This window comes from Hylobates moloch, unplaced genomic scaffold (genome assembly GCF_009828535.3).
Source record: "Hylobates moloch isolate HMO894 unplaced genomic scaffold, HMol_V3 SCAFFOLD_13, whole genome shotgun sequence".
Classification (NCBI taxonomy): Eukaryota; Metazoa; Chordata; class Mammalia; order Primates; family Hylobatidae; genus Hylobates; species Hylobates moloch.
The window spans coordinates 24,395,745-24,417,365 of NW_026652288.1; the positions used below are offsets into that span (position 1 = coordinate 24,395,745).

General features: G+C 36.0%; 1 protein-coding gene across 9 annotated transcripts in view; it reads left to right on the plus strand.

Moving 5' to 3' along the window:
* The window catches only part of NCOA1 (nuclear receptor coactivator 1), a 291,562-nt gene that overhangs the window by 221,821 nt on the left and 48,120 nt on the right, over window positions 1-21,621 (plus strand). For all 9 annotated transcript variants that reach the window (XM_058426443.1, XM_032172384.2, XM_032172388.2 and 6 more), the window contains 3 exons: window positions 3,770-3,917; window positions 5,225-6,545; window positions 9,615-9,795. In XM_058426443.1, coding sequence (XP_058282426.1) covers window positions 3,770-3,917; window positions 5,225-6,545; window positions 9,615-9,795 — 1,650 coding nt within the window. The remainder of the gene's footprint in view (window positions 1-3,769; window positions 3,918-5,224; window positions 6,546-9,614; window positions 9,796-21,621) is intronic.

A 21,621-nucleotide genomic window follows, 5' to 3' on the forward strand; every position in this document is an offset into this window, starting at 1 on the left:
AAAACCACAGTGAGATACCATCTCACACCAGTTAGAATGGCCATCATTAAAAATTCAGGAAACAACAGGTGCTGGAGAGGATGTGGAGAAATAGGAACACTTTTACACTGTTGGTGGGACTGTAAACTAGTTCAACCATTGTGGAAGTCAGTGTGGCGATTCCTCAGGGATCTAGAACTAGAAATACCATTTGACCCAGCCATCCCATTACTGGGTATATACCCAAAGGACTATAAATCATGCTGCTATAAAGACACATGCACACGTATGTTTATTGTGGCACTATTCACAATAGCAAAGACTTGGAACCAACCCAAATGTCCAACAACAATAGACTGGATTAAGAAAATGTGGCACATATACACCATGGAATACTATGCAGCCATAAAAAATGATGAGTTCGTGTCCTTTGTAGGGACATGGATGAAACTGGAAAACATCATTCTCAGTAAACTATCGCAAGGACAAAAAACCAAACACCGCATGTTCTCACTCATAGGTGGGAATTGAACAATGAGAACTCATGGACACAGGAAGGGGAACATCACATTCCGGGTACTGTTGTGGGGTGGGGGGTGGGGGGGGCGGGGACAGCATTAGGAGATATACCTAATGCTAAATGACGAGCTAATGGGTGCAGGAAATCAACATGGCACATGGATACATATGTAACAAACCTGCACATTGTGCACATGTACCCTAAAACCTAAAGTATAATAAAAAAATAAAATAAAATAAAATAAAATAGAAAACCAAAAAAATATATATATATATACTTTAATCACAGAGACAACACACACACGTAAAAAAAAAAAAAAAAAAAAAAGTCCATGGTCCATGTAACAACTGAAAATCTTTTTATGTCAAACTTTGTTAAAAATATTTTAAATGTGAGTTTACTGTCCTCTTAGTGATTTTGATATAATAAATAGAGTTTACTCATTGGTGATTGAGAATTTTAGAACATCTAGGGGTAATTATTTTTTCTGTACCTAATAACAATTTTTTAATTCTTTGTCTTTTTCTGCATGTATTTAGGTGACTACCACAAAGAAAAATAAACCTCTACCAGCATTGACCCATAGTATCCTACCACACATTTTTTTACCTGCCTATTTTGTTAATATCAGTAAGGCATGCTTGTTTGAGGTTATCTCAGCACCAAATTGGGAGGGATCAAATACCCAAAAAGCTTTGCTTCTACAGCTGCTGTAACCAGGGAAAATTTAATGTTTCTTTTGCTTTGTAGCTCTGTTGAGGCCTATTCTAGGGATAAAAATAAATTTAAAAAAATAAATAAAAGCGGCTGTCATGTTAAAGGTTCTTTGGAAGGATTCTGAGGTGTCAATAATAGTCCTTCAATAATATCTTTCCCCACTAAGTGTTCTAAGAAGTTTAGAAATGGACACAGGAATCAGAGATCAAAATACTAGCTATAAAGATGACAAAATTAGGTCAGAAAACTAGGCCAGGACCTATAAACAAAATGGGATTCCAAAACTAAACCTTGAAACCCACTTAAAGGGAAAATTTGATGTGTAGAGCAAATGTTTATTGAACCAACTCTGTGAAGAGCTGTGGCTACCTTACTCATCTCTTAATTCAAAGTATTAGTGATTGTTATTCAGAGTTGAAGCTGTTGCCATAAATGGTGTCTAGGGATTGACTATGTGTGTGACTCAGAACATAAGTACTTTGGAAGCTGTGTATTTGTTGGGTTTTTTTCCCTCTGATGTTTATTGAGGAAATATTCATTCAATACCTGATATGTAGTACTCCATGCTGGGCTCCATGCTAGATATTATCTTACAATGTTATTGGCTCAGTTTTAGTAATGAGTTGACTGAGATGAGTGAATGTTAATTTGCATTGAGTCTTAAACTTGTAAATGACAGTGAGAGGTCAAGGCTGAATCTGACTCCTAGGCTGTTACTCTTTTCATTGATTTATGCTGCCTTCCTTTGACCTCTTCATCTGAGCAATTAAGCACCAGAATTTTAGTTAACTGGAGAGTCTTACTGAGTTCTAATTAATTCAAGTTTTACCATATTAAATATTGCCTTTTTCTCATTTCCAAGAATGGCTGAATGAATTATTAAATACCTAATCTTAGTCCATACATTCTCATCCAAAACAAATAATCTAATTTCAAAACATAAAGTGTGGTAATTGTCTTGTATTAATAGGCTTCCCTAAATTCAGGAATTTTTCCTAGTTTAGATACATTATATTTAGTAACTATGCCAGTGATTTAGCTGAAATTACCAGATGTGTAATGAATGTGGTTGGTTAAATATAAGTCTTTCAATTAAATTTATATTCTGGTTTTGGTACTTAGGCAGATATATTATGGTATAGATTTACATTAAACTATACCGTTTTCAGTTGGTACTGTATATACAGGACAATAAAATAGAGCATGTCTTGTTTATTTTAAGTAACGTAACTTCCAAAATTATTTATTAATTGGTAATTTTAAGCCTCTTTCTCATGGCCTTTAAAATGTAATCAAAGCCCCTTCTGAAATGTCTTTGAAAAATTGGACTAACATTTTATCACAGGCTAAATTATAATAGTCATTTGTGGTAGTACTCAATCTTTCTTAAAATAGAATTATGTGGTATTAGTAAAACATCAGTGATATTTTATTACATAATAGTCTGGCATGGCCTTTACGTATTTAATAAATACTTACATGGTTAGAATTTTTTCTGCTGTTAGTAAAGCTTTAAGACAAAAGTAAATTATGCTGCTTATAAAGTGACTTGGCTGCCTTAACTTAGTTTTTGTTGCTTATACTAATAACCATTGGCTTTATCTTAATTTGCTTACTAAACTTTAAAAATTCAAACATTAAAAATAGTACACAGATTTTACACATATTTATAAATAACTTGTCAAATGGGACCTTAGTGATTCACATTCCTGAGTGAAAAATTAAATTTGAATATTAGTTAAGGAACTCTGTAAGCTGATCAAAACTTAGAGAGTAAATTTTATGTTGTGTAAGTCATATCTTAGTAGAGCTGTTATTAAAAAAAAACCAGCAAAAGAGAAAACAAACTTGTTAAAGATAATACTGAGAGTGAGAGGGGAGAAAAATATTTCCTGGTATTTTTAATGGAGACTTAATAAATTTGAAGAGCTGCCCCCAGTATAGAGAAAGATTAAGGTTGAGCCGGGCGCGGTGGCTTACACCTGTAATCACAGCACTTTGGGATGCCAAGGTGGATGGATCATTTGAGGTCAGGAGTTCAAGACCAGCCTGACCAACATGGCGAAATCCTGCCTCTACTAAAAATACAAAAATTAGCCGTGGTGGTGGGTGCCTATAGTCCTAGCTACTTGGAAGGCTGAGGCAGGAGAACTGCTTGAACCCCGGAGGTGGAGGTTGCAGTGAGCCAAGATTGTGCCACTGCACTCCAGCCTGGGCGACAGAGCGAGACTCTGTCTCAAAAGAAAAAAAAATAAAAAGACTGAAGTTGATGTTTCCCAGATTTGGGGTTTCCTCATAATTATAACTTCTCTGAGGAGGCACCCATTCAACTATGACTCAATTAAAACCTGTCATCAAGTGGTGTATTTCAACTGGAATCGTCTTCCCCCTCAGATATCTGCTTTGTCTGAAGTATTCTTTATTCTGAGTCTAAGCAGGCAACAGTTGGGAGGGCATTTAAAATGAGGTTCTAAGTAGAAATAAAACCTGGTGATTTAAAGCCAGCAAATAAGTATCAGAATTTTAACTAGGTTTCTCTTTTGTTTGAAACAGTGATGACTCGTGGCACTGCCTCCAGCCCCTCCTATAGATTCATATTGAATGATGGGACAATGCTTAGCGCCCACACCAAATGTAAACTTTGCTACCCTCAAAGTCCAGACATGCAACCTTTCATCATGGGAATTCATATCATCGACAGGTACTACTTATTTGGAGAGTTTCATATGAAATAAGCCAGTTCACATATCTCTTATTAGAGAAATTTTTTATACTCTTGATGGCTAGAAAGCAGAAATTCTATATTAGGCGTAAAACTAGTGTGATGAATATATATAATCAATATATTCATATTGGGTTTTATAGTTTTATCATGTAATAGCTTTGTTGTTCATAAAGGGAGGTAGGAAAGCTGAGGATGAAAATATGCGTTTTAGAGGGTAAAACCAAAAAGATGGCTAAAAATTTACAACATTCCATACGTGAATCTTATAAGAGATTTCAGAGTTTGTAAACATCGTTATTTTTATTTTTATTTTTGAAAGTGCTCTATTTTCATTAGGGCATACTTGGTGGCTCCTGAGTTCAAGTTGACAATTTCTCACAGAAATTACAAATCATTAAACTATCAACTTGATTTTTGAGTGCCATTGCCTCTAATTTGTTCCCCTCTCTAAGTATGTTTTACTCTGATATATGGTAAATTCATGAAACTATTATCCTATGAATTATTAGAAATCCTACATTTACAATGGTTAAAATGTGGCATTAAAAACAAAGACATTTCCCCTCACTTCATCTTTTTCTCATCTAATGTATTTGCTTATTGGAACATGGTAATGCCAGTCACAAATCTGTTGTCATAATTATGAATTTGAGTAAAGGACTCACTGAACCTGAATTCAGTATTCTGGTTTTTTTCTACTTTTAGTTTAAATTATGCTTGTGAGTGGAATTAGCACAGTTCTTTTTTTCATATTGTGATTTCTCTTTCAAAACATCTGCTATGTCTGCATATCACTCTTTTTAATTTTTACATCAGTGACACAGTATTTTCCTTACCCAGTCTTCCTCTTTGGAGTTGAAATACTTAAAAGCTGTAACAGGAGTCATAAATAAGTGCTTTATAAACAGAGGTGTGAGAAGTTTATTTTTCAACCAAAAAAATTATTATAATGTTAATTGTGTATATTAAGTTTAGAAATTGTTTAAAAGAACATATATTGGATTTTTTCCAAAACCAAGAAAAATGTATTTTACATATAACTGAGACCATTATCAAATGTAAGTCAATAAGCATTATTTCTTATTAAGTGGTGCTAATATTTTACAGTAGTTTTTTCTTAATTTAAGAAACTTTTTTCTTAATTTAAGATGGTACAGAAGCTCTTTACTTGATAGCTTGCAATATTAATGAGATCAATGGTCTTGTTTTAGAATATGTATCATAAAAATATTTTAATAGAAACAAATGAAGATATGTGAATAATAATGTCTTTTTCCCCCTAGGGAGCACAGTGGGCTTTCTCCTCAAGATGACACTAATTCTGGAATGTCAATTCCCCGAGTAAACCCCTCGGTCAATCCTAGTATCTCTCCAGCTCATGGTGTGGCTCGTTCATCCACATTGCCACCATCCAACAGCAACATGGTATCCACCAGAATAAACCGCCAGCAGAGCTCAGACCTTCATAACAGCAGTCATAGTAATTCTAGCAACAGCCAAGGAAGTTTTGGATGCTCACCTGGAAGTCAGATTGTAGCCAGTGTTGCCTTAAACCAAGGACAGGCCAATTCACAGAGCAGTAATCCCTCTTTAAACCTCAATAATTCTCCTATGGAAGGTACAGGAATATCCCTAGCACAGTTCATGTCTCCAAGGAGACAGGTTACTTCTGGATTGGCAACAAGGCCCAGGATGCCAAACAATTCCTTTCCTCCTAATATTTCGACATTAAGCTCTCCCGTTGGCATGACAAGTAGTGCCTGTAATAATAATAACCGATCTTATTCAAACATCCCAGTAACATCTTTACAGGGTATGAATGAAGGACCCAATAACTCCGTTGGCTTCTCTGCCAGTTCTCCAGTCCTCAGGCAGATGAGCTCACAGAATTCACCTAGCAGATTAAATATACAACCAGCAAAAGCTGAGTCCAAAGATAACAAAGAGATTGCCTCAATTTTAAATGAAATGATTCAATCTGACAACAGCTCTAGTGATGGCAAACCTCTGGATTCAGGGCTTCTGCATAACAATGACAGACTTTCAGATGGAGACAGTAAATACTCTCAAACCAGTCACAAATTAGTGCAGCTTTTGACAACAACTGCCGAACAGCAGTTACGGCATGCTGATATAGACACAAGCTGCAAAGATGTCCTGTCTTGCACAGGCACTTCCAGCTCTGCCTCTGCTAACTCTTCAGGAGGTTCTTGTCCCTCCTCTCATAGCTCATTGACAGAGCGGCATAAAATTCTACACCGGCTCTTACAGGAGGGTAGCCCCTCAGATATCACCACTTTGTCTGTCGAGCCTGATAAAAAGGACAGTGCATCTACTTCTGTGTCAGTGACTGGACAGGTACAAGGAAACTCCAGTATAAAACTAGAACTGGATGCTTCAAAGAAAAAAGAATCAAAAGACCATCAGCTCCTACGCTATCTTTTAGATAAAGATGAGAAAGATTTAAGATCAACTCCAAACCTGAGCCTAGATGATGTAAAGGTGAAAGTAGAAAAGAAAGAACAGATGGATCCTTGTAATACAAACCCAACCCCAATGACCAAACCCACTCCTGAGGAGATAAAACTGGAGGCCCAGAGCCAGGTGGGTAACTGCTTGCTTCACAGAATGGTCATTCCTAGTAATTTTCTTTTCATTTATTCTATTCCATCTATAGACCAGATATGAATTCATACTATGTTTTATCCTATCCATTGGGCATATATTAAGAGGTTAGTATCAATAACTGATCACAGGATGCCCTCAGAAGTTTTTTTTAGAACTTCAGAAGGCTACAGTTTTAATGCAGAATTCTAAAAAAGGAGATTTTTCTTTCTCTATAAAATTGGAGTTCACATCTTGACATTTTAAAAAATACCTTCCCTGCTCCTTCCTCCCATCCCTACCTATTGAATCTAACTCTCTAGGAATAAAACCTAGGAACCAAACCTAAGTCTGGGAACCTCTGATGTAAATGAAGTGGGAGAGAAATGTAAGGAGGTGGACAAGGTTACTTAGTCTGGCTTGTTTTTTATTTCCTTTGAAGCATTTCCTAAGGCTGTTTTCTTTCTCATCTGATTCTGACAACCCTCAACCATCAGAGAATAGGGACTTGAATATTCTGGGTAACAGAATATTGCTCTTACATAACATGACCAGAAACAGACGTAAATAAAGACAAACCTTTCCATAAGTTGTTATGGATTAGAAACCTTTATGTTTAGGATGGGATGAAAGTGGTGTAAAAGTAAACAGGTATCTTCATTTATTGTATAATTGCTTATGGACTCTGAAGGAATAGAGTTTTAAAAAAATATATATGGCCCTTCCTAGGAGCTTTCACCTTATTTACAGACAGAATATAGATGTTCATTAATCAGCAGACAATGTATGTACAAAGCAGTTTATCCAGAAGACTCCATTCTAAAGCATGAGTCACACTTAGTATGCATAGGTCCTTCAGTTTCTTGAATCAGCTTAGTTTTCTGCTCTCATCTCACAAGAATCACTCTCTTCCCTCAGGAATACTGCATTCTAGGCAGATGGAAGTCCTTGTCATTCCTAGAATAAGCCATGTCTCTTCTAAACATATTCTGCCTTGCTCTTCTTTCTGTGCCCACTGAACCTCTACTCATCCTTCACAAACCAATTCATATAACGTCTGCATAAAGTCTTCCCCAAGTATCCCTAGTTAGACATTTCCTGCTTCTGTCCTCTTGTAGTGCTTCATATCATCTCTGTTTACTATTTGTAGTAACACTATTTTGACTGGTTCTGTACATGTGTGTTCTTTGAGGATAAGGCTGTCTCATGTTTCTTGGTACAATGAAACTAATTTTTAAGCAGAAAACAGCATTAAATAATAAGTATATTTAAAAGGAAAAGATTTATAAGATAATGTCATTGTGTTCAGTTCTGGTGCATCTGTTTTGTGCACATGTGCATGTATTTCTGTTGAGCTGATTCCTAGGAGCAGAACTACAGGATCATAAGATATGCATAAGTCCTTTTTCAGTAGATAATGCCAGTTTTCCTAGTGTATCAGCATTTTTTCTAGTTGCTCCAAGTCCTTGTTAATACATGATATTATCAATGTTTTAGATTTTTAGCTATTCTGAGGTGTGTGTTCTAATTTGCATTTCCCTGATAAATATTCATTGGTCATTTGGATATCTTCTTTTGTAAATTGCCTAGTCTAGTCTCTTGACCATTTTTTAATGTGTTTTTATTTTGCTTATTGACTTTTAAGAGTTCTTTATGTATGAGTCCTTTATTGGACATGTATTTGCAGACATCTTTTCAATGCTAAGGCTTACCTTTTCTTTTTCTTACTGGCACTTTTTGATGACGTGAAGTTCTTCACTTTAATATAGTTCAATTTGTCAATCTTTTCCTTTATGGTTAATGCTTTTTGCACATGTGTAACAAAAGACATGTTCACAAATGTTTTTAACAGCTTTATTCGTATCAGCCAAAAACTGAAAGCAACCCAAAAATCCATCACAATAGAATGGATAATTATGTTGTGACATATTCATACAGTGGGACACTATTCAGTGATAAAAATGAATGAACTACTGCTAAATTTGACAGTGCCCAAACCTCAGAAATATAATTAAATACGTATATGTAATTCTATTTATATACTCTAGAAACAAAAATTTTAGTTGAACTAGATAATGAAACCCAAAAGGTAATCATAGTATAGCAATATTGTGAAATAAAGGCCAGTTTTCTTCTCTACGTAACCTAAGACAGATGTAGGAACTCCCTATTTATTCTTTTTTATTTTATTTTATTTTATTTTATTTTATTTTATTTTATTTTATTTATTTATTTTTTTTTTTTTTTTTGAGACGGAGTCACGCTCTGTAGCCCAGGCTGGAGTGCAGTGGCATGTTCTCGGCTCACTGCAACCTCCGCCTTCCAGGTTCAAGCGATCCTCCTGCCTCAGCCCCACTAGTAGCTGGAATTACAGGCATGCGCCACGATGCCTGGCTAATTTTTGTATTTTTAGTAGAGACGGGGTTGCCCTGTTGGCCAGGCTGGTCTCAAACTCCTGACCTCAGGTGATCCACCCACCTCAGCCTCCCAAAGTGCTGGGATTACAGGTGTGAGCCACGGCGCCCGGCCTCCGTATCTATTCTAAAAGATATGTTTCTTATACTATTAAGTCCTTAAGTGGAAGTAACCTTTTTGATATCTTTAAAGCTGATACATGATTTATGAAAAGGTTTTCCAAACTTTTTTAAATTATAAAAAAGTTGAATCAATATAAGTTTAAGTCATTTTATGAAATTTTGAAAAATATGACAGGAAAAAGTCACCCATAATGCCATCATCATAACACAGTACTACTGACACTTTTTTCCAGTCCAATCTTTTTTTATACATAGATTTTTATACCAAGATATAGTAGCCAAATATTATATGTATATTATTTATATCCTGCAGTATATGTATACTATATCAGAAGCATCCAAATATTTTCCCCATGGAATAGTTAACTCATGTAATTTCCAAGTAGCCCCAATCATTCTAATTATTTCTTCTTTCTTTATTCTCTCAAAGTCACACTGAATTCATAGAGTTTAAAGAAGCAGCATTTTTTTCTATGTTATTTCAGGGGAAAGTGTAAAATATATTTCCTCTAACTTTGGTTTCCATTCTTAGTTTACAGCTGACCTTGACCAGTTTGATCAGTTACTGCCCACGCTGGAGAAGGCAGCACAGTTGCCAGGCTTATGTGAGACAGACAGGATGGATGGTGCGGTCACCAGTGTAACCATCAAATCGGAGATCCTGCCAGCTTCACTTCAGTCCGCCACTGCCAGACCCACTTCCAGGCTAAATAGTATGTTTTGGGGACAACATCTCATTTTAAACGTTTAGTGATAATGTGGATTAGCATTTTGTCTCTCACCAGTATTACACAGATCCTTTGCTTAAGAGTGAAATATCTTTTTATTAATGCCACTATAAATAACAAAACAGTTATATTTAGGCATGTGAACGTCATTCATCATGTGTATTTTAAATTATAACCTCTACCCTTTTGTAATTAATGTTAAGGTGAGCAGTTGATGTTAAGAAGAACAATTTTGTCATCTCACCCAAAACACCCCATAACAAGACTTTCAGAAATACAATATTGGGTCAGATTGTTTCCAAATATCTTCCTTGAAAACTATTCCTGTGAGTTGCAGAAATAAAAGATTCTGTACTAAAATACACTGGGCAAATGCTACATGTTCCATACGTTTCGTATTGATGTTTCAATGCCTATTAGCAGTTTTGAGAAGCCTTGTATTAAAGAAAGTAGTTTAGATTTCTTTTACCCAACATTTCCCAAACTTTCCTGATTATGGAATTTCTTTTCTCAAGTAATACGTGTTATACCACAGAATGAGTTTTCCATGAATTTGCTTAGGAGACAACTGTGTTAAAATATGTTATTGTTCTAACCCAGGTTAGCATTTTCCTAGTTGAGAGACACTTTGATAGTTTAATACATTAAATTTATGAAAATAAGGCTGTCAGATTTTTTTACCCATCTCATTTTGATGTTGAAAAAACCAGTGGTAAGAATTCCATTGTATGACCTTGAAACTAAAGGAAACTAATCAGCTCACTTTCAAAATTAGTCTGGATTTCCAACCTTAGTCTATCCCTTTTCTGATGGTATCAGATGTGGGACTTCAGTTATTTCAATCCAACCGGAAATTTTAACTGTCATGACCCAATTACTGATAGTTTGCCAAGATTTCAGACAGCTGCAAAGAATAATCTTGAATCCATCTATGACATTTTTGGAGGCAGTATTTTAGCTGACCAGAGTGTTAGAGGAAAAGTCAGAAGCCTAGATTCAAATCTCATATTCTCCAGTCATTAACAGTCTTACCTCAAGGAAGTGCATTTTTTGAACCTTATTCTCTTTATCTGCAATATAAGAATTAGATTAAATGATTTTGAAAGTTTCTTCTAATGGAAGCAGTGAGGCTCTAGACTGGAATGTCAGTCACAATTGAGGAAACAGTAAGATGCAAGGCTGAAAAGAGATAAAATGAAAGTCTGCATATTGATTGGTTTGGGGGTCTTTATCTCCTTCCCCATCCAATATGGGAGACTGGAAGAATTTTCTCAGGGGACATTGAATGGGCAGAAAGATGTCTGGATGTGAGTATATAAGTACAAAAGCCATTCTGCTATTCTCGTCATCCAACAATGAAGGCTACCAGAAGAGACAAGACTGGCACTCAGCCCTCCCAGTCCATGTTTTAGTACACTGACTGAACAGACACAGTCAAGAATCATCAGTACTTGGAGGAAACTCTGCAACTTGAAAGGGAGAAAAAGAAATAAACAAAAAGTATGCAATGGAAATATATAATGAATGCATAAACCAAAAAAGAAAAAAACTACTAGAAATTTTAGAAAGATAAAAATATATTACTCCTGAAAATATGGAAAGGGAAAAAAAGGGACAAAGAACAGAAAAAACTCTTGGAAATTAGGTATCCTCCTTTTTTTTTTTTTTAAATGAGAGAAATGTAAGATGATACAGCTGAGAAAAGCTTCCAAAAGAACAAAAAGATGCTCCCAGAAAGACAAATGGGAAGTAGGGAAGAAAAAGTTAAGGAAATTACAAGGTCCACCTCAGAGGGCCAATAATGATTAAGAATTACACAAACAGGCCACATGCGGTGGCTCACGCCTGTAATTGTGCACTTTGGGAGGCTGAGGCAAGCGGATCACCTGAGGTCAGGAGTTCAAGACCAGCCTGACCAACATGGTGAAACCCTGTCTCTACTAAAAATATACAAAAATTAGCTGGGCATGGTGACAGGCACCTGTAATCCCAGCTACTTGGGAGGCTGAGGCAGGAGAATCACCTGAACCCAGGAGGCAGAGGTTGCAGTCAGCTGAGATCGTGCCATTGCACTCCAGCCTGGGCGACGAGAGCAAAACTCCATCTCAAAAATAATTAATTAATTAATTAATTTAAAAAATTAAATTTAATTTAAAAAAATAAAAGAATTACACAAACAAGGGGGGGAAACATCAAAAAATATAAGAGAATTTTCTGCAGCTAACTAAAGGACTTGATTCCCCAGATGACAGTGTTTAAACAAGTACCCAACACAAATGGAAAAAAAAAGTACTTGTACCAAAGCTTGTCATCGTATCATTCTGGAACATGAGAGATAAAGAAAAGATTCTAAAACCTTTCAGAGAGAAGTTGTTAATTCCATACAGTGAATCAGGAATTTTCAAAGGTAATGTTTGGAACTAGAAGACATTTATGATTTGAGAAAGAGGACTTCTGCTTTCAACTATGACAGCAATAATTGGCACAGGTCTTGTCCTCCCACTGTAAATAATGGGAAAAAGAGCAAATGCATTAAACAATTCTTGTAAGCCAGTAGATAATAGGCAGTGTGAGACTGTGATCTCTCTGAGAAGGAAGCAAATCAGGTGAGCTCTACAATCATCTCAGCTTTTTTCTTGGAGACGTTTACCAAACCAAGTACAGGTAGGAGGAACCCAAAATAAGCACGGATGTTTTACTAAACTCAGAAAATAGCGATAGGAGTTCAGTGACACTGGGGCAGTTAGAACTTGCTGAACAAAGTACCCAAGAAGAGAAGGATATGTAGAAAATAGCAACAAAAATCTGAATCAGGGTTCTTTTAAATCCTTGGCTGAATACCACACTGTGCATGTGTTCAACGATACTCCATCAGGTGGGGCAAAGAACAGTTTGTGAGGGAAGAACAACTATCAGGAAGGAGTGAGCTGAACAACTACCAGAACTTACACAAGATTGGAAGATAATCAACTCCTGACCAATCAGAGTCAGTAGACCTTCTTGAACATCTGGACATTTAGTGGAAAATGGCCTCACTTTAAGAGTGGATTTACCCTAGACCTGCTTTGACATCTTAAAAACAAACCTCAAAAGGATCAAGCTTATGTACAAGTAAATTAACTGTCTGAAAAACACTATTCAATAGTTTTTAAAGAAGACACCAAAATTCAGACATTCAACAGCATTATATTCATAATTTCCAACATATAATAAAAAAATTAAGACACACGATGTATCAAGAAACTGTGACCCATACCCAAAGTCAGTTAATAGATCCAGAAGTGGCAGAGATGTTAGAATTAATAGAAAAAGACTTGAAAATAGCTATTCTAAATACATTGAAGAACTTAAAGGAAAACATGAACATAATGAGGGAAGAGATATAAACTACAAAAAAAAGAGCCAAATAGAGCTGGTAGAGCTGAAAAATACAGTATTTAAAATGAAAAATTTGTTGGAGGAGCCTACCAGCAGATTAAACACTGCAGGAAAAAAAAGAGCAATGACATAGTATTAGAAACTACTCAAATTAGAGGAGAAAAAGAGTACCACAAAAGTATCAAGGACCTCAATCACCTGTGGAACAATACAAAGCAGTCTAGTATACCCATAATATATAAATAATACATAATTATGGAAGAAGGGGGAGCAGGTGAAATTTTTGAAAAATGAAACAGCCAAAATATTAACAAATTTGTGGAAATTTATAAACCTACAAATCCAAGAGTTTAATGAATCCCAAGCAAAATAAACACAAAGAAAACTACTATAAGCCATGTCATAATCAAATTGCTGAAACAAAAATCTTAAAACCAATCAAAGAAAAATGACACATTATGTCAGATAAACAAGAAAAAAACTTTCTATACTTAGTATCATTCAAAATGATACAGAGATGAAAAAAGATAGAAAATGATATAAGACAAACAAAGATAAGAAAACAACTAACTTTCTGTATCCAGTATCATTCAGAAATGCAGGTGAAATAAAGATGTTTTCAAACAAACCACACTGAGAAAATTTGTCACCAGCAGATTATACTATTGTTCAAGCTAAAATAAAATGAATCCAGATGGAAACTCTAACCTACAGAAAATAATAAGACAGCCAGATAAGTAAAGGTATGAATAAATGGAAAATTCTTCTTTCTCATTTGTTAGTTTCTTTAAATGAAAAATGACTGTTTAAAGCAAAAATAATAACAGTGAATTATATATGTAATATGTAGAAGAAAAATGTATGACAGTAATGGTACCACAGATGGGATAGAATAAATGAGACAATACTCTTTTCTATGAAATAGTATAATATTTGAGGCTAGAGGCTAAAGTTAAAAATGCATTTTGTTAACAGAAAAATATTCTATAAGTGTCCTGTATGTAGAAAATCCTAAAGAAGTGAGAGGAAAAGCTACTTGAACTAAGTGAACTTAGCAAAGTCACAATATGTGTACTCAGTATTTTAAAAAATGGAAATTGTATTTCTGTATATCGGTTACATACAATTGGATAATGATATAGAAAAAGCAGTTTACAAAATACATAAAATATTAAGACATAAATTTTAGATGAAATAACATGTGCATTACTCTACACTGAAAACTACTTTGCTGAGAGAAATTAGAGGGGGCCAAATAAATGGAGAGGGATACCATTTTCATGGATTGTAAGACACAATTTTGTCAAGATATCAATTATTCCAAAATTGAGCCATGTAAATTTAATGTAATCCCAATAACAATCCCAGGAGGCGGCCAGGCACAGTGGCTCATGCCTGTAATCCCAGCACTTTGGGAGGCCGAGGCAGGCGGATCACGAGGTCAGGAGATCAAGACCATCCTGGGTAATATGGTGAAACCCCGTCTCTACTAAAAAAAATACAAAAATTAGCTGGGCGTGGTGGCAGGTGCCTGTAGTCCCAACTACTCAGGAGGCTGAGGCAGGAGAATGGTGTGAACCCAGGAGGCGGAGATTGCAGTGAGCCGAGATCGCACCACTGCACTCCAGCCTGGGTGACAGAGCGAGACTCTGTCTCAAAAAAAAAAATCTCAGCAGGCATTTTAGTAAAATTTGACAAGCTTTTTCTAAAGTGTATATGAGAATGCAAAGGTCCTGAAATAACAAAAACCACTTAAAAAAAAAAAAGAAAACTTGGGAGTATTTATACTACTTGATTTTAATACTTCTATAAAGCACCAGTCATCAAGATGGTATGGTTTTGGAATAAAAATAGACATAGATCAATGCAAAATAATGGAGAGTCCAGAAACAGACCCACATTTATATGGCGAATTGACATCCAACAAAGACACCAAGGTAATTAAACAAAGAATAGTCATTTCAATACATGGTGATATAACAACTGAACATCCATGTAGAAAAAAATGAACCTCAACACCTCTCCTCATCCCATACACAAAAAAAGAACTTATTTTGAATCGATCATAGGCTTAAATATAAAAGTTAAAACTATAAAGCTTTTCAACAAAAAAAATATGTCATTGAGATAGACACATTTTTGATACGACACAAAAAGTGCTAATCATGAAAGAAAAAAATTGATACATTAGACTTCGTTAAATGTTAAATCTGCTCTTTAAAGACCACCTCTTGAAAGAAAATGAATCAATAATCAATAACCTTTCAAAACAGAAATCACTAGGCTAAACCCAGATGGGTTCACTTGTAATTCTACCAAACATTTAAGGAAGAAATTATATTCTCTATAATCTCTTCCAAAAAATGGAAGCAAAGAAAATATTTCCTAACTCATATTGTAAAACACATATCTGATATAAAGGAGTGATACCCAAAATAAACAAAGAACTCTTAAAATGAAACAATAAGAAAACAAGCAACTCAGTTTAAAAATGGGCAAAAGATCTGAACAGACACCTCACCAAAGAAGATATACAGATGGTAAATAAGCATATGAAATGATGCCCAACTCGTATGTCATTAGAAAATTACAAATTAAAACCACAATATGCTGGCGAGGATGTAGAGCAACAGGAACTCTCGTTGCTGGTGAGAATACAAAATCGTACAGCCACTTTGGAAGACATTTTGGCAGTTTCTTACAAAACTAAACATACTCTTACCATATGATCCAGCAGTCACACTCCTTGATATTTACCCAAATGAGCTGAAAACTTATGTTCACACAAAAACCTGCACATGAATGTTTATGGCAGCTTTATCCATAATTGCCAAAACTTGGAAGCGATCAAGCCATGGAAAGACATTGCTGAGAAGAAGCCAATCTGAAAAGGCTACACATCCTGTATAATTCCAACCGTATTCTGGAAAAGGCAAAGCTGTGGAGACAGTCAAAAGATCAGGAGTTGCCAGGGGTTTGTTGTCAGTGGTTGCCAAAGGCAAGGATGAATAAGGAGAACACGGGATTTTATGTGATAAGTATCATACCTAAAAATCCCCTGTGTTCATATCATGTATATATAAATAAATGTACATAGACACATACACTTATATATATAAAAATCATGTGTATGCAATGACATGTATCTATCCTGTCATTCTATATTGGTCAAAATATCAAAATCCACAGAATGTACAACACAAAGAGTGAACTCTAATGTAAACTGTGGACTTTAGTTAATACCAATGTGTTAATATTGGCTTATCAGTTCTAACAAATGTATCGCACTAATGCTATAGTAGGAAAAACTGTCCAATCTAAACACTGGGCAAAGGATTTTAAAAGACATTTCACAAAGGAAGATATGAAAATGGCAAATCAGCATGTGAAAACATGGTTAATATCTTTTTTTTTTTTTTTTGAGTCTTTCTGTTGCCCAGGCTGGAGCACAATGGCATGATCGCTGCTCACTGCAACCTCTGCCTCTCAAGTTCAAGCAATTCTCATGCCTCAGCCTTCCAAGTAGCTAGGATTACAGGTGTGCACCACCATGCCTGGATAATTTTTTTGTATTTTCAGTAGAGATGGGGTTTCTCCATTTTGGCCAGACTGGTCTAGAACTTCTGGCCTCAAGTGATCCACCCACCTTGGCTTCCCAAAGTGCCGGAATTCACCCACTGCTCCTGGCCAAGATACTTAACATCTTTAATCATCAAGGAAATGCAAATTAAAACTACAGTGCAATACCACTGCATACCCATTAGAATGCCCAAAATTTTAAAAACTGACAATACCAAGTGATGGCAAGGGTGTGGAACAATTTGAACTTTTACATTGCTAGTGGCATGTAAAATGGTGTAGCAAATTTGGAACATTGTTCAGCAATTTCTCATAAAGTTAATCATACATTTACCATGTAACCCAACAATTCAACTTTTAGGTATTTAACCAAGAGAAATGAAAGTCCACGTCCATAAAGATACTTGACTACAAATATCCATACAGCTTTATTCAAAATAGCCCCAAACTGGGTGGGCGCAGTGGCTCACGCCTGTAATCCCAACATTTTGGGAGGCTGAGGCAGGCAGGTCACTTGAGGTCAGGAGTTCAAGACCAGTCTGGCCAACATGGTGAAACTCCATCTCTACTAAAAAAAATACAAAAATAGGCTAACATGGTGAAACTCCATCTCTACTAAAAATACAAAAAAAAATTAGCCGGGCGGCTTCTCGGGAGGCTGAGGCAGGAGAATGACCTGAACCCGGGAGGCAGAGCTGGCAGTAAGCCAAGATTGCACCACTGCACTCCAGCCTGGGCGACAGAGCTAGAGTCCGTCTCAAAAAATAAATAAATAAATAAATAGCCGGATGTGGTGGTAGGTGCCTGTAATCACAGCTTCTAGGGAGGCTGAGGCACAAAAATCACTTGAACCTGGGAGGTGGAGGTTGCAGTGAGCCGAGATCGCACCACTGCATTCCAGCCTGGACTACAAAATGAGACTCTGTCCCAAAAAAAAAAAAAAAAATACCCCCAAACCGGAACAAACTAAATGTCTGTCAACAAGTAAATGAAGTATTCATAAAATGAAACACTGCTCAGCAATGAAAAGGAAGGAACTATAATACTATTACATAGGATGAATTATTCTTGGAAACATGCTAAGTGATAAAAGCCATATATATTCAGATTTTTTTTAAGCTCTCAAACAGGCAAAACTAATCTGTAGTAATAGAAGTCTGATCATTGTTTGCCTGAGTTAGGAAGATTGATAGCCAAGGAACATGAAGGAAATTTTAGACGTTATAGAAATATTCTGTTTTCTTGATCTGAGTGGAAAGTCCTGGGTTTATACCTTTCTCAAAATTTGTTGAACTGTACAAAATTTGTTGAAGTTAAAATGGGTACATTTTATTGTATGTAAATTATACATCAATAAAGTTTAGTTTAGAAATATCTGAGAGTAGAATGATTTCCAGCCAATAACTAGGTATCACATTTCTAGTAGTTGTAAAGATAGAATAAAGCATTTTCAGATATAAAAGGCCTCAGATTTTATCTGCTTGGTATATTCACCTTTTCTAGCAAAGGTCCTGGAGGATGTACTTAAACAGGGGAAACCCAAAAGAGACAGAGGAAGCAAAGGATCTGAAAGGAAGCCCAGGAATGACAGCTGATCCACAAGATTAGGGAACAACCAGTGCATATTGAACTGGGAGCCTGGCGAATCCTCTAGAAAGGAGGCCTCCAGAGAAGAAATGAATTGATCTCCTTGAGTTTATAGAAAATATTATTGATAGATTTATGTCAGAATGTTGAAACATCTGATAAATTCTAGAACCACTGACAAATGAAAACATAAGAAAATTATTAACTCCAGAAAAAAGAAAGTATGGCACAAGAGAGGAGGTTTGAACAAAGTGCACAATTTGACTTAGCAGTGAGCAATATTTGCATAATCATAATCAAAATATTAACAGGATTTTATAAAAAACTATGATCTCTGTTAGGGAGTTGGGAACCAGGATGGTAGTAAGAGAGGTACATATGAAAGAACTAAGACCTCATCTATAATGAGGGGAAGTCAGTAAACCTAAAATGGAGACATCAAGAAATAGCAGTATATGTGTATTTAGAAATAAATAGGCAATGCCAAAGAAAACAGTTTTCAGAGTTGCAAATGGTTGCCTCTGTTGAGAAGGAGGTAACTAAGTGACTGGAAGGGGTGAGGCAAGAAACTGCTTTATTTATTATGGGCCTCTTGGTTCTGACTTATAAAATTATGTATGTGTGTTAACTTGATAAAAACTAGAGTTAATAGAAATAGTATCTGCTAGCTTTGCAAGTTGTGAAAGTGGGGTGTTTTCTTTCATAGTCTGTATTGAGGCAAATAGCTTTTTTCTCCCTTGAGGCTTCCCCTCCAGAGTACAGCTCCATAAGTGAAAGTATGTAAATAGGCCAGGATCTGTTTTACCTTGTGCTAATTTGTTTGCAAAGGCCAAGAGCATAGAGGGGAAGATACCAAGGTAGATATTGGGGAGGTCAATAGATGCGACAACCAGTCTACAATGTGTAGATATAGACAGGAAAGAAAAAAGAATTCAGAAGCCTTAAGGCTAAGGAAACAAGTTGGGTGTGAAAAAAGAAAAAAGAAGGATTGCAGAAGGAAAAAGAAAAAAGATGGGAACAAAAATATGATAGCATATAAAGAGAAGAAGAAAAGAATCACTTCTAATTCTCTGCCCCGCTCTTACCTCTAAATTGTCCATCACTACTGTTTACTAGAACCAGAATCTATTATTGATTGGCCCACATCTTAAGCTTGTGCCCACCCAGGAAAATCAAGCACCTTTCCTTACTTTAGTCTTCAATCTTAGCTGAACTGTGTCAAGTACAAATATCTTGCATAGGATAGTTTAATTATCATCCTCCTTCACCACCTGAGATACACAGTTAGAAGTAATGGCTCTATCCCCCATGACACTTATCTTTTTCTCTTATATTTTTCCTTGCCATTTTGCACTGTATTCTGAGAGAAGCTCTGAGAGAGCTCAACTTTCCAGATCAAAACTAAATCTTCAGCTATGTCCATTCTGCCCTTCAGTCCATCTATTTAGACCGTTTCATCATAGCTATAATTTTAAGATTTCTGAACATTCTTTTTCTTAGGAATCTGTTACTTTTTATGGATGCAATAGACTTTTTAATCTGTATGATGATATTTATTGTATTGTGGGGTTCACTCATTTTCTGTACTAACCCTTTTTTCTTCAACATTGCTTTCTTCATTAAAGTTGCTTTCTTCCTCCTGTTGACTTTTCTTGTATGTTTGGTAAATTTTGACTGTCTCTCCATTTGTACTGAAAAAGATCTAGAATTTCAAAATATTGGTAGCTAGTGTATTTCTTTAGCTAAAGTGAGAAGCCCTTTTCCCCTGGCAGTGAATGTAGATCCTGATTATAGAAGCCCAACTTCTCAGTTGTTGTGAGAAATAGGCCTTGGAGGTGGGGAAACCCCTTATGGCAGCGCTAGCACCCCCTTTGGGAGATTCCCCGGGCAGAACTCCCATTTTGAGTCATATGCTCACAATTGTAATCCCATGGACAGGTGCCAGAGTCAGCTGCACTCAGAGCAGTGGCCTGGCAGCAGCTGTTCAACCATCCATAATTATCCAGCAATTGCCCATGGCCTGTTCCTTTATTTGCTCAAATGACCACTGAGCATGGAGTTGTTCTGGTGTTCTGGGAAAATTCCCCTCTTTGGAAAATCTCTTTCTCCTGTTGCAAGTGTTTTAGTTTAGTTGAAGTTTCACAATCTGTTTGTTTCCATTTGTGTTTTGTCTTTCAGAAATTCTTCATTGTTTTAGTCTGCTGCCATGAAAATTTCTTCTGCCTTTCCTTCAGCTGTAGATTTGTGTTCCCCTTTTTTCTTTCTTATTTCGGTGGTGTTTTTGAAGAGAAAATAAAATATAAGTGATAAATCTGCCACACTGAACCACAAGTCTCCTTGGATTCGTTTACAAATGAGAAAACAAAGGTCCAGAGAAAAGGGAGATACATAAACACACACAGACAAAAACTTCCCCAAAGTGATATTTGTAGAATAACCAGGATTTAAATCTCAATCCACCTGGTTTCAAAACATGTTTGTATGCACACATACACACCCAAGCAGTGTGGCCAAGTGATTTAAATAATTTTGTTAGAAATGTTCTACCAGAGCACATCCAGGTAAATACTGCTTTTTCAATGGAGATAGCTTTTATGAGGGTATTGTTGATCAGAATGTGTACAGCATGCCTCTTTGTCAGTACCTTCAAAACCTTTGCTGTGTCCTTTTGACTATCTTCAAATCCCTATTCTTTGAGGGTAGATTTCACTTTTGAAAATTTCCAGTCATGTGGAACCAAATACGTTGATCTAAAAAGAATAATGCTTTTTTTTTTTAAAATCAAAAACTAAAAATAAGTGTACCTATGAGGAAAGTTATTTTCTTGAAGGACATGTGGACTGGCTGAGATAGTTCCTGAAGAATTCCAAAAATATTTAAGCATTGACATCACTGGAATAAGTGAATGACCGTGTGAGGCAGTTGTTTTTGTGTTCTGTGAACATATACATTCTGGGATAATTTTTTTTTAATCTTATTAATTCACGGTACATCAAAATATTGTATAACTATAAAAATCATTATTTTCATATGCAACATTTTCAGTACTTAAAAAGATCCATTTTTCAGCCTGGGCAACATGGTGAAACCCCTTCTCTGCAAAAAATACAAAAATTAGCCAGGCATGGTGGTATGTGCCTGTGGTCCCAGCTACTTGGGGAGCTGAGACAGGAGGATCACTTGAACCCAAGGAGGTGGAGGTTGCAGTGAGCCGAGATCATGCCACTACACTCCAGCCTGGGCGACAGTGAGACCCTGTCTCCAAAA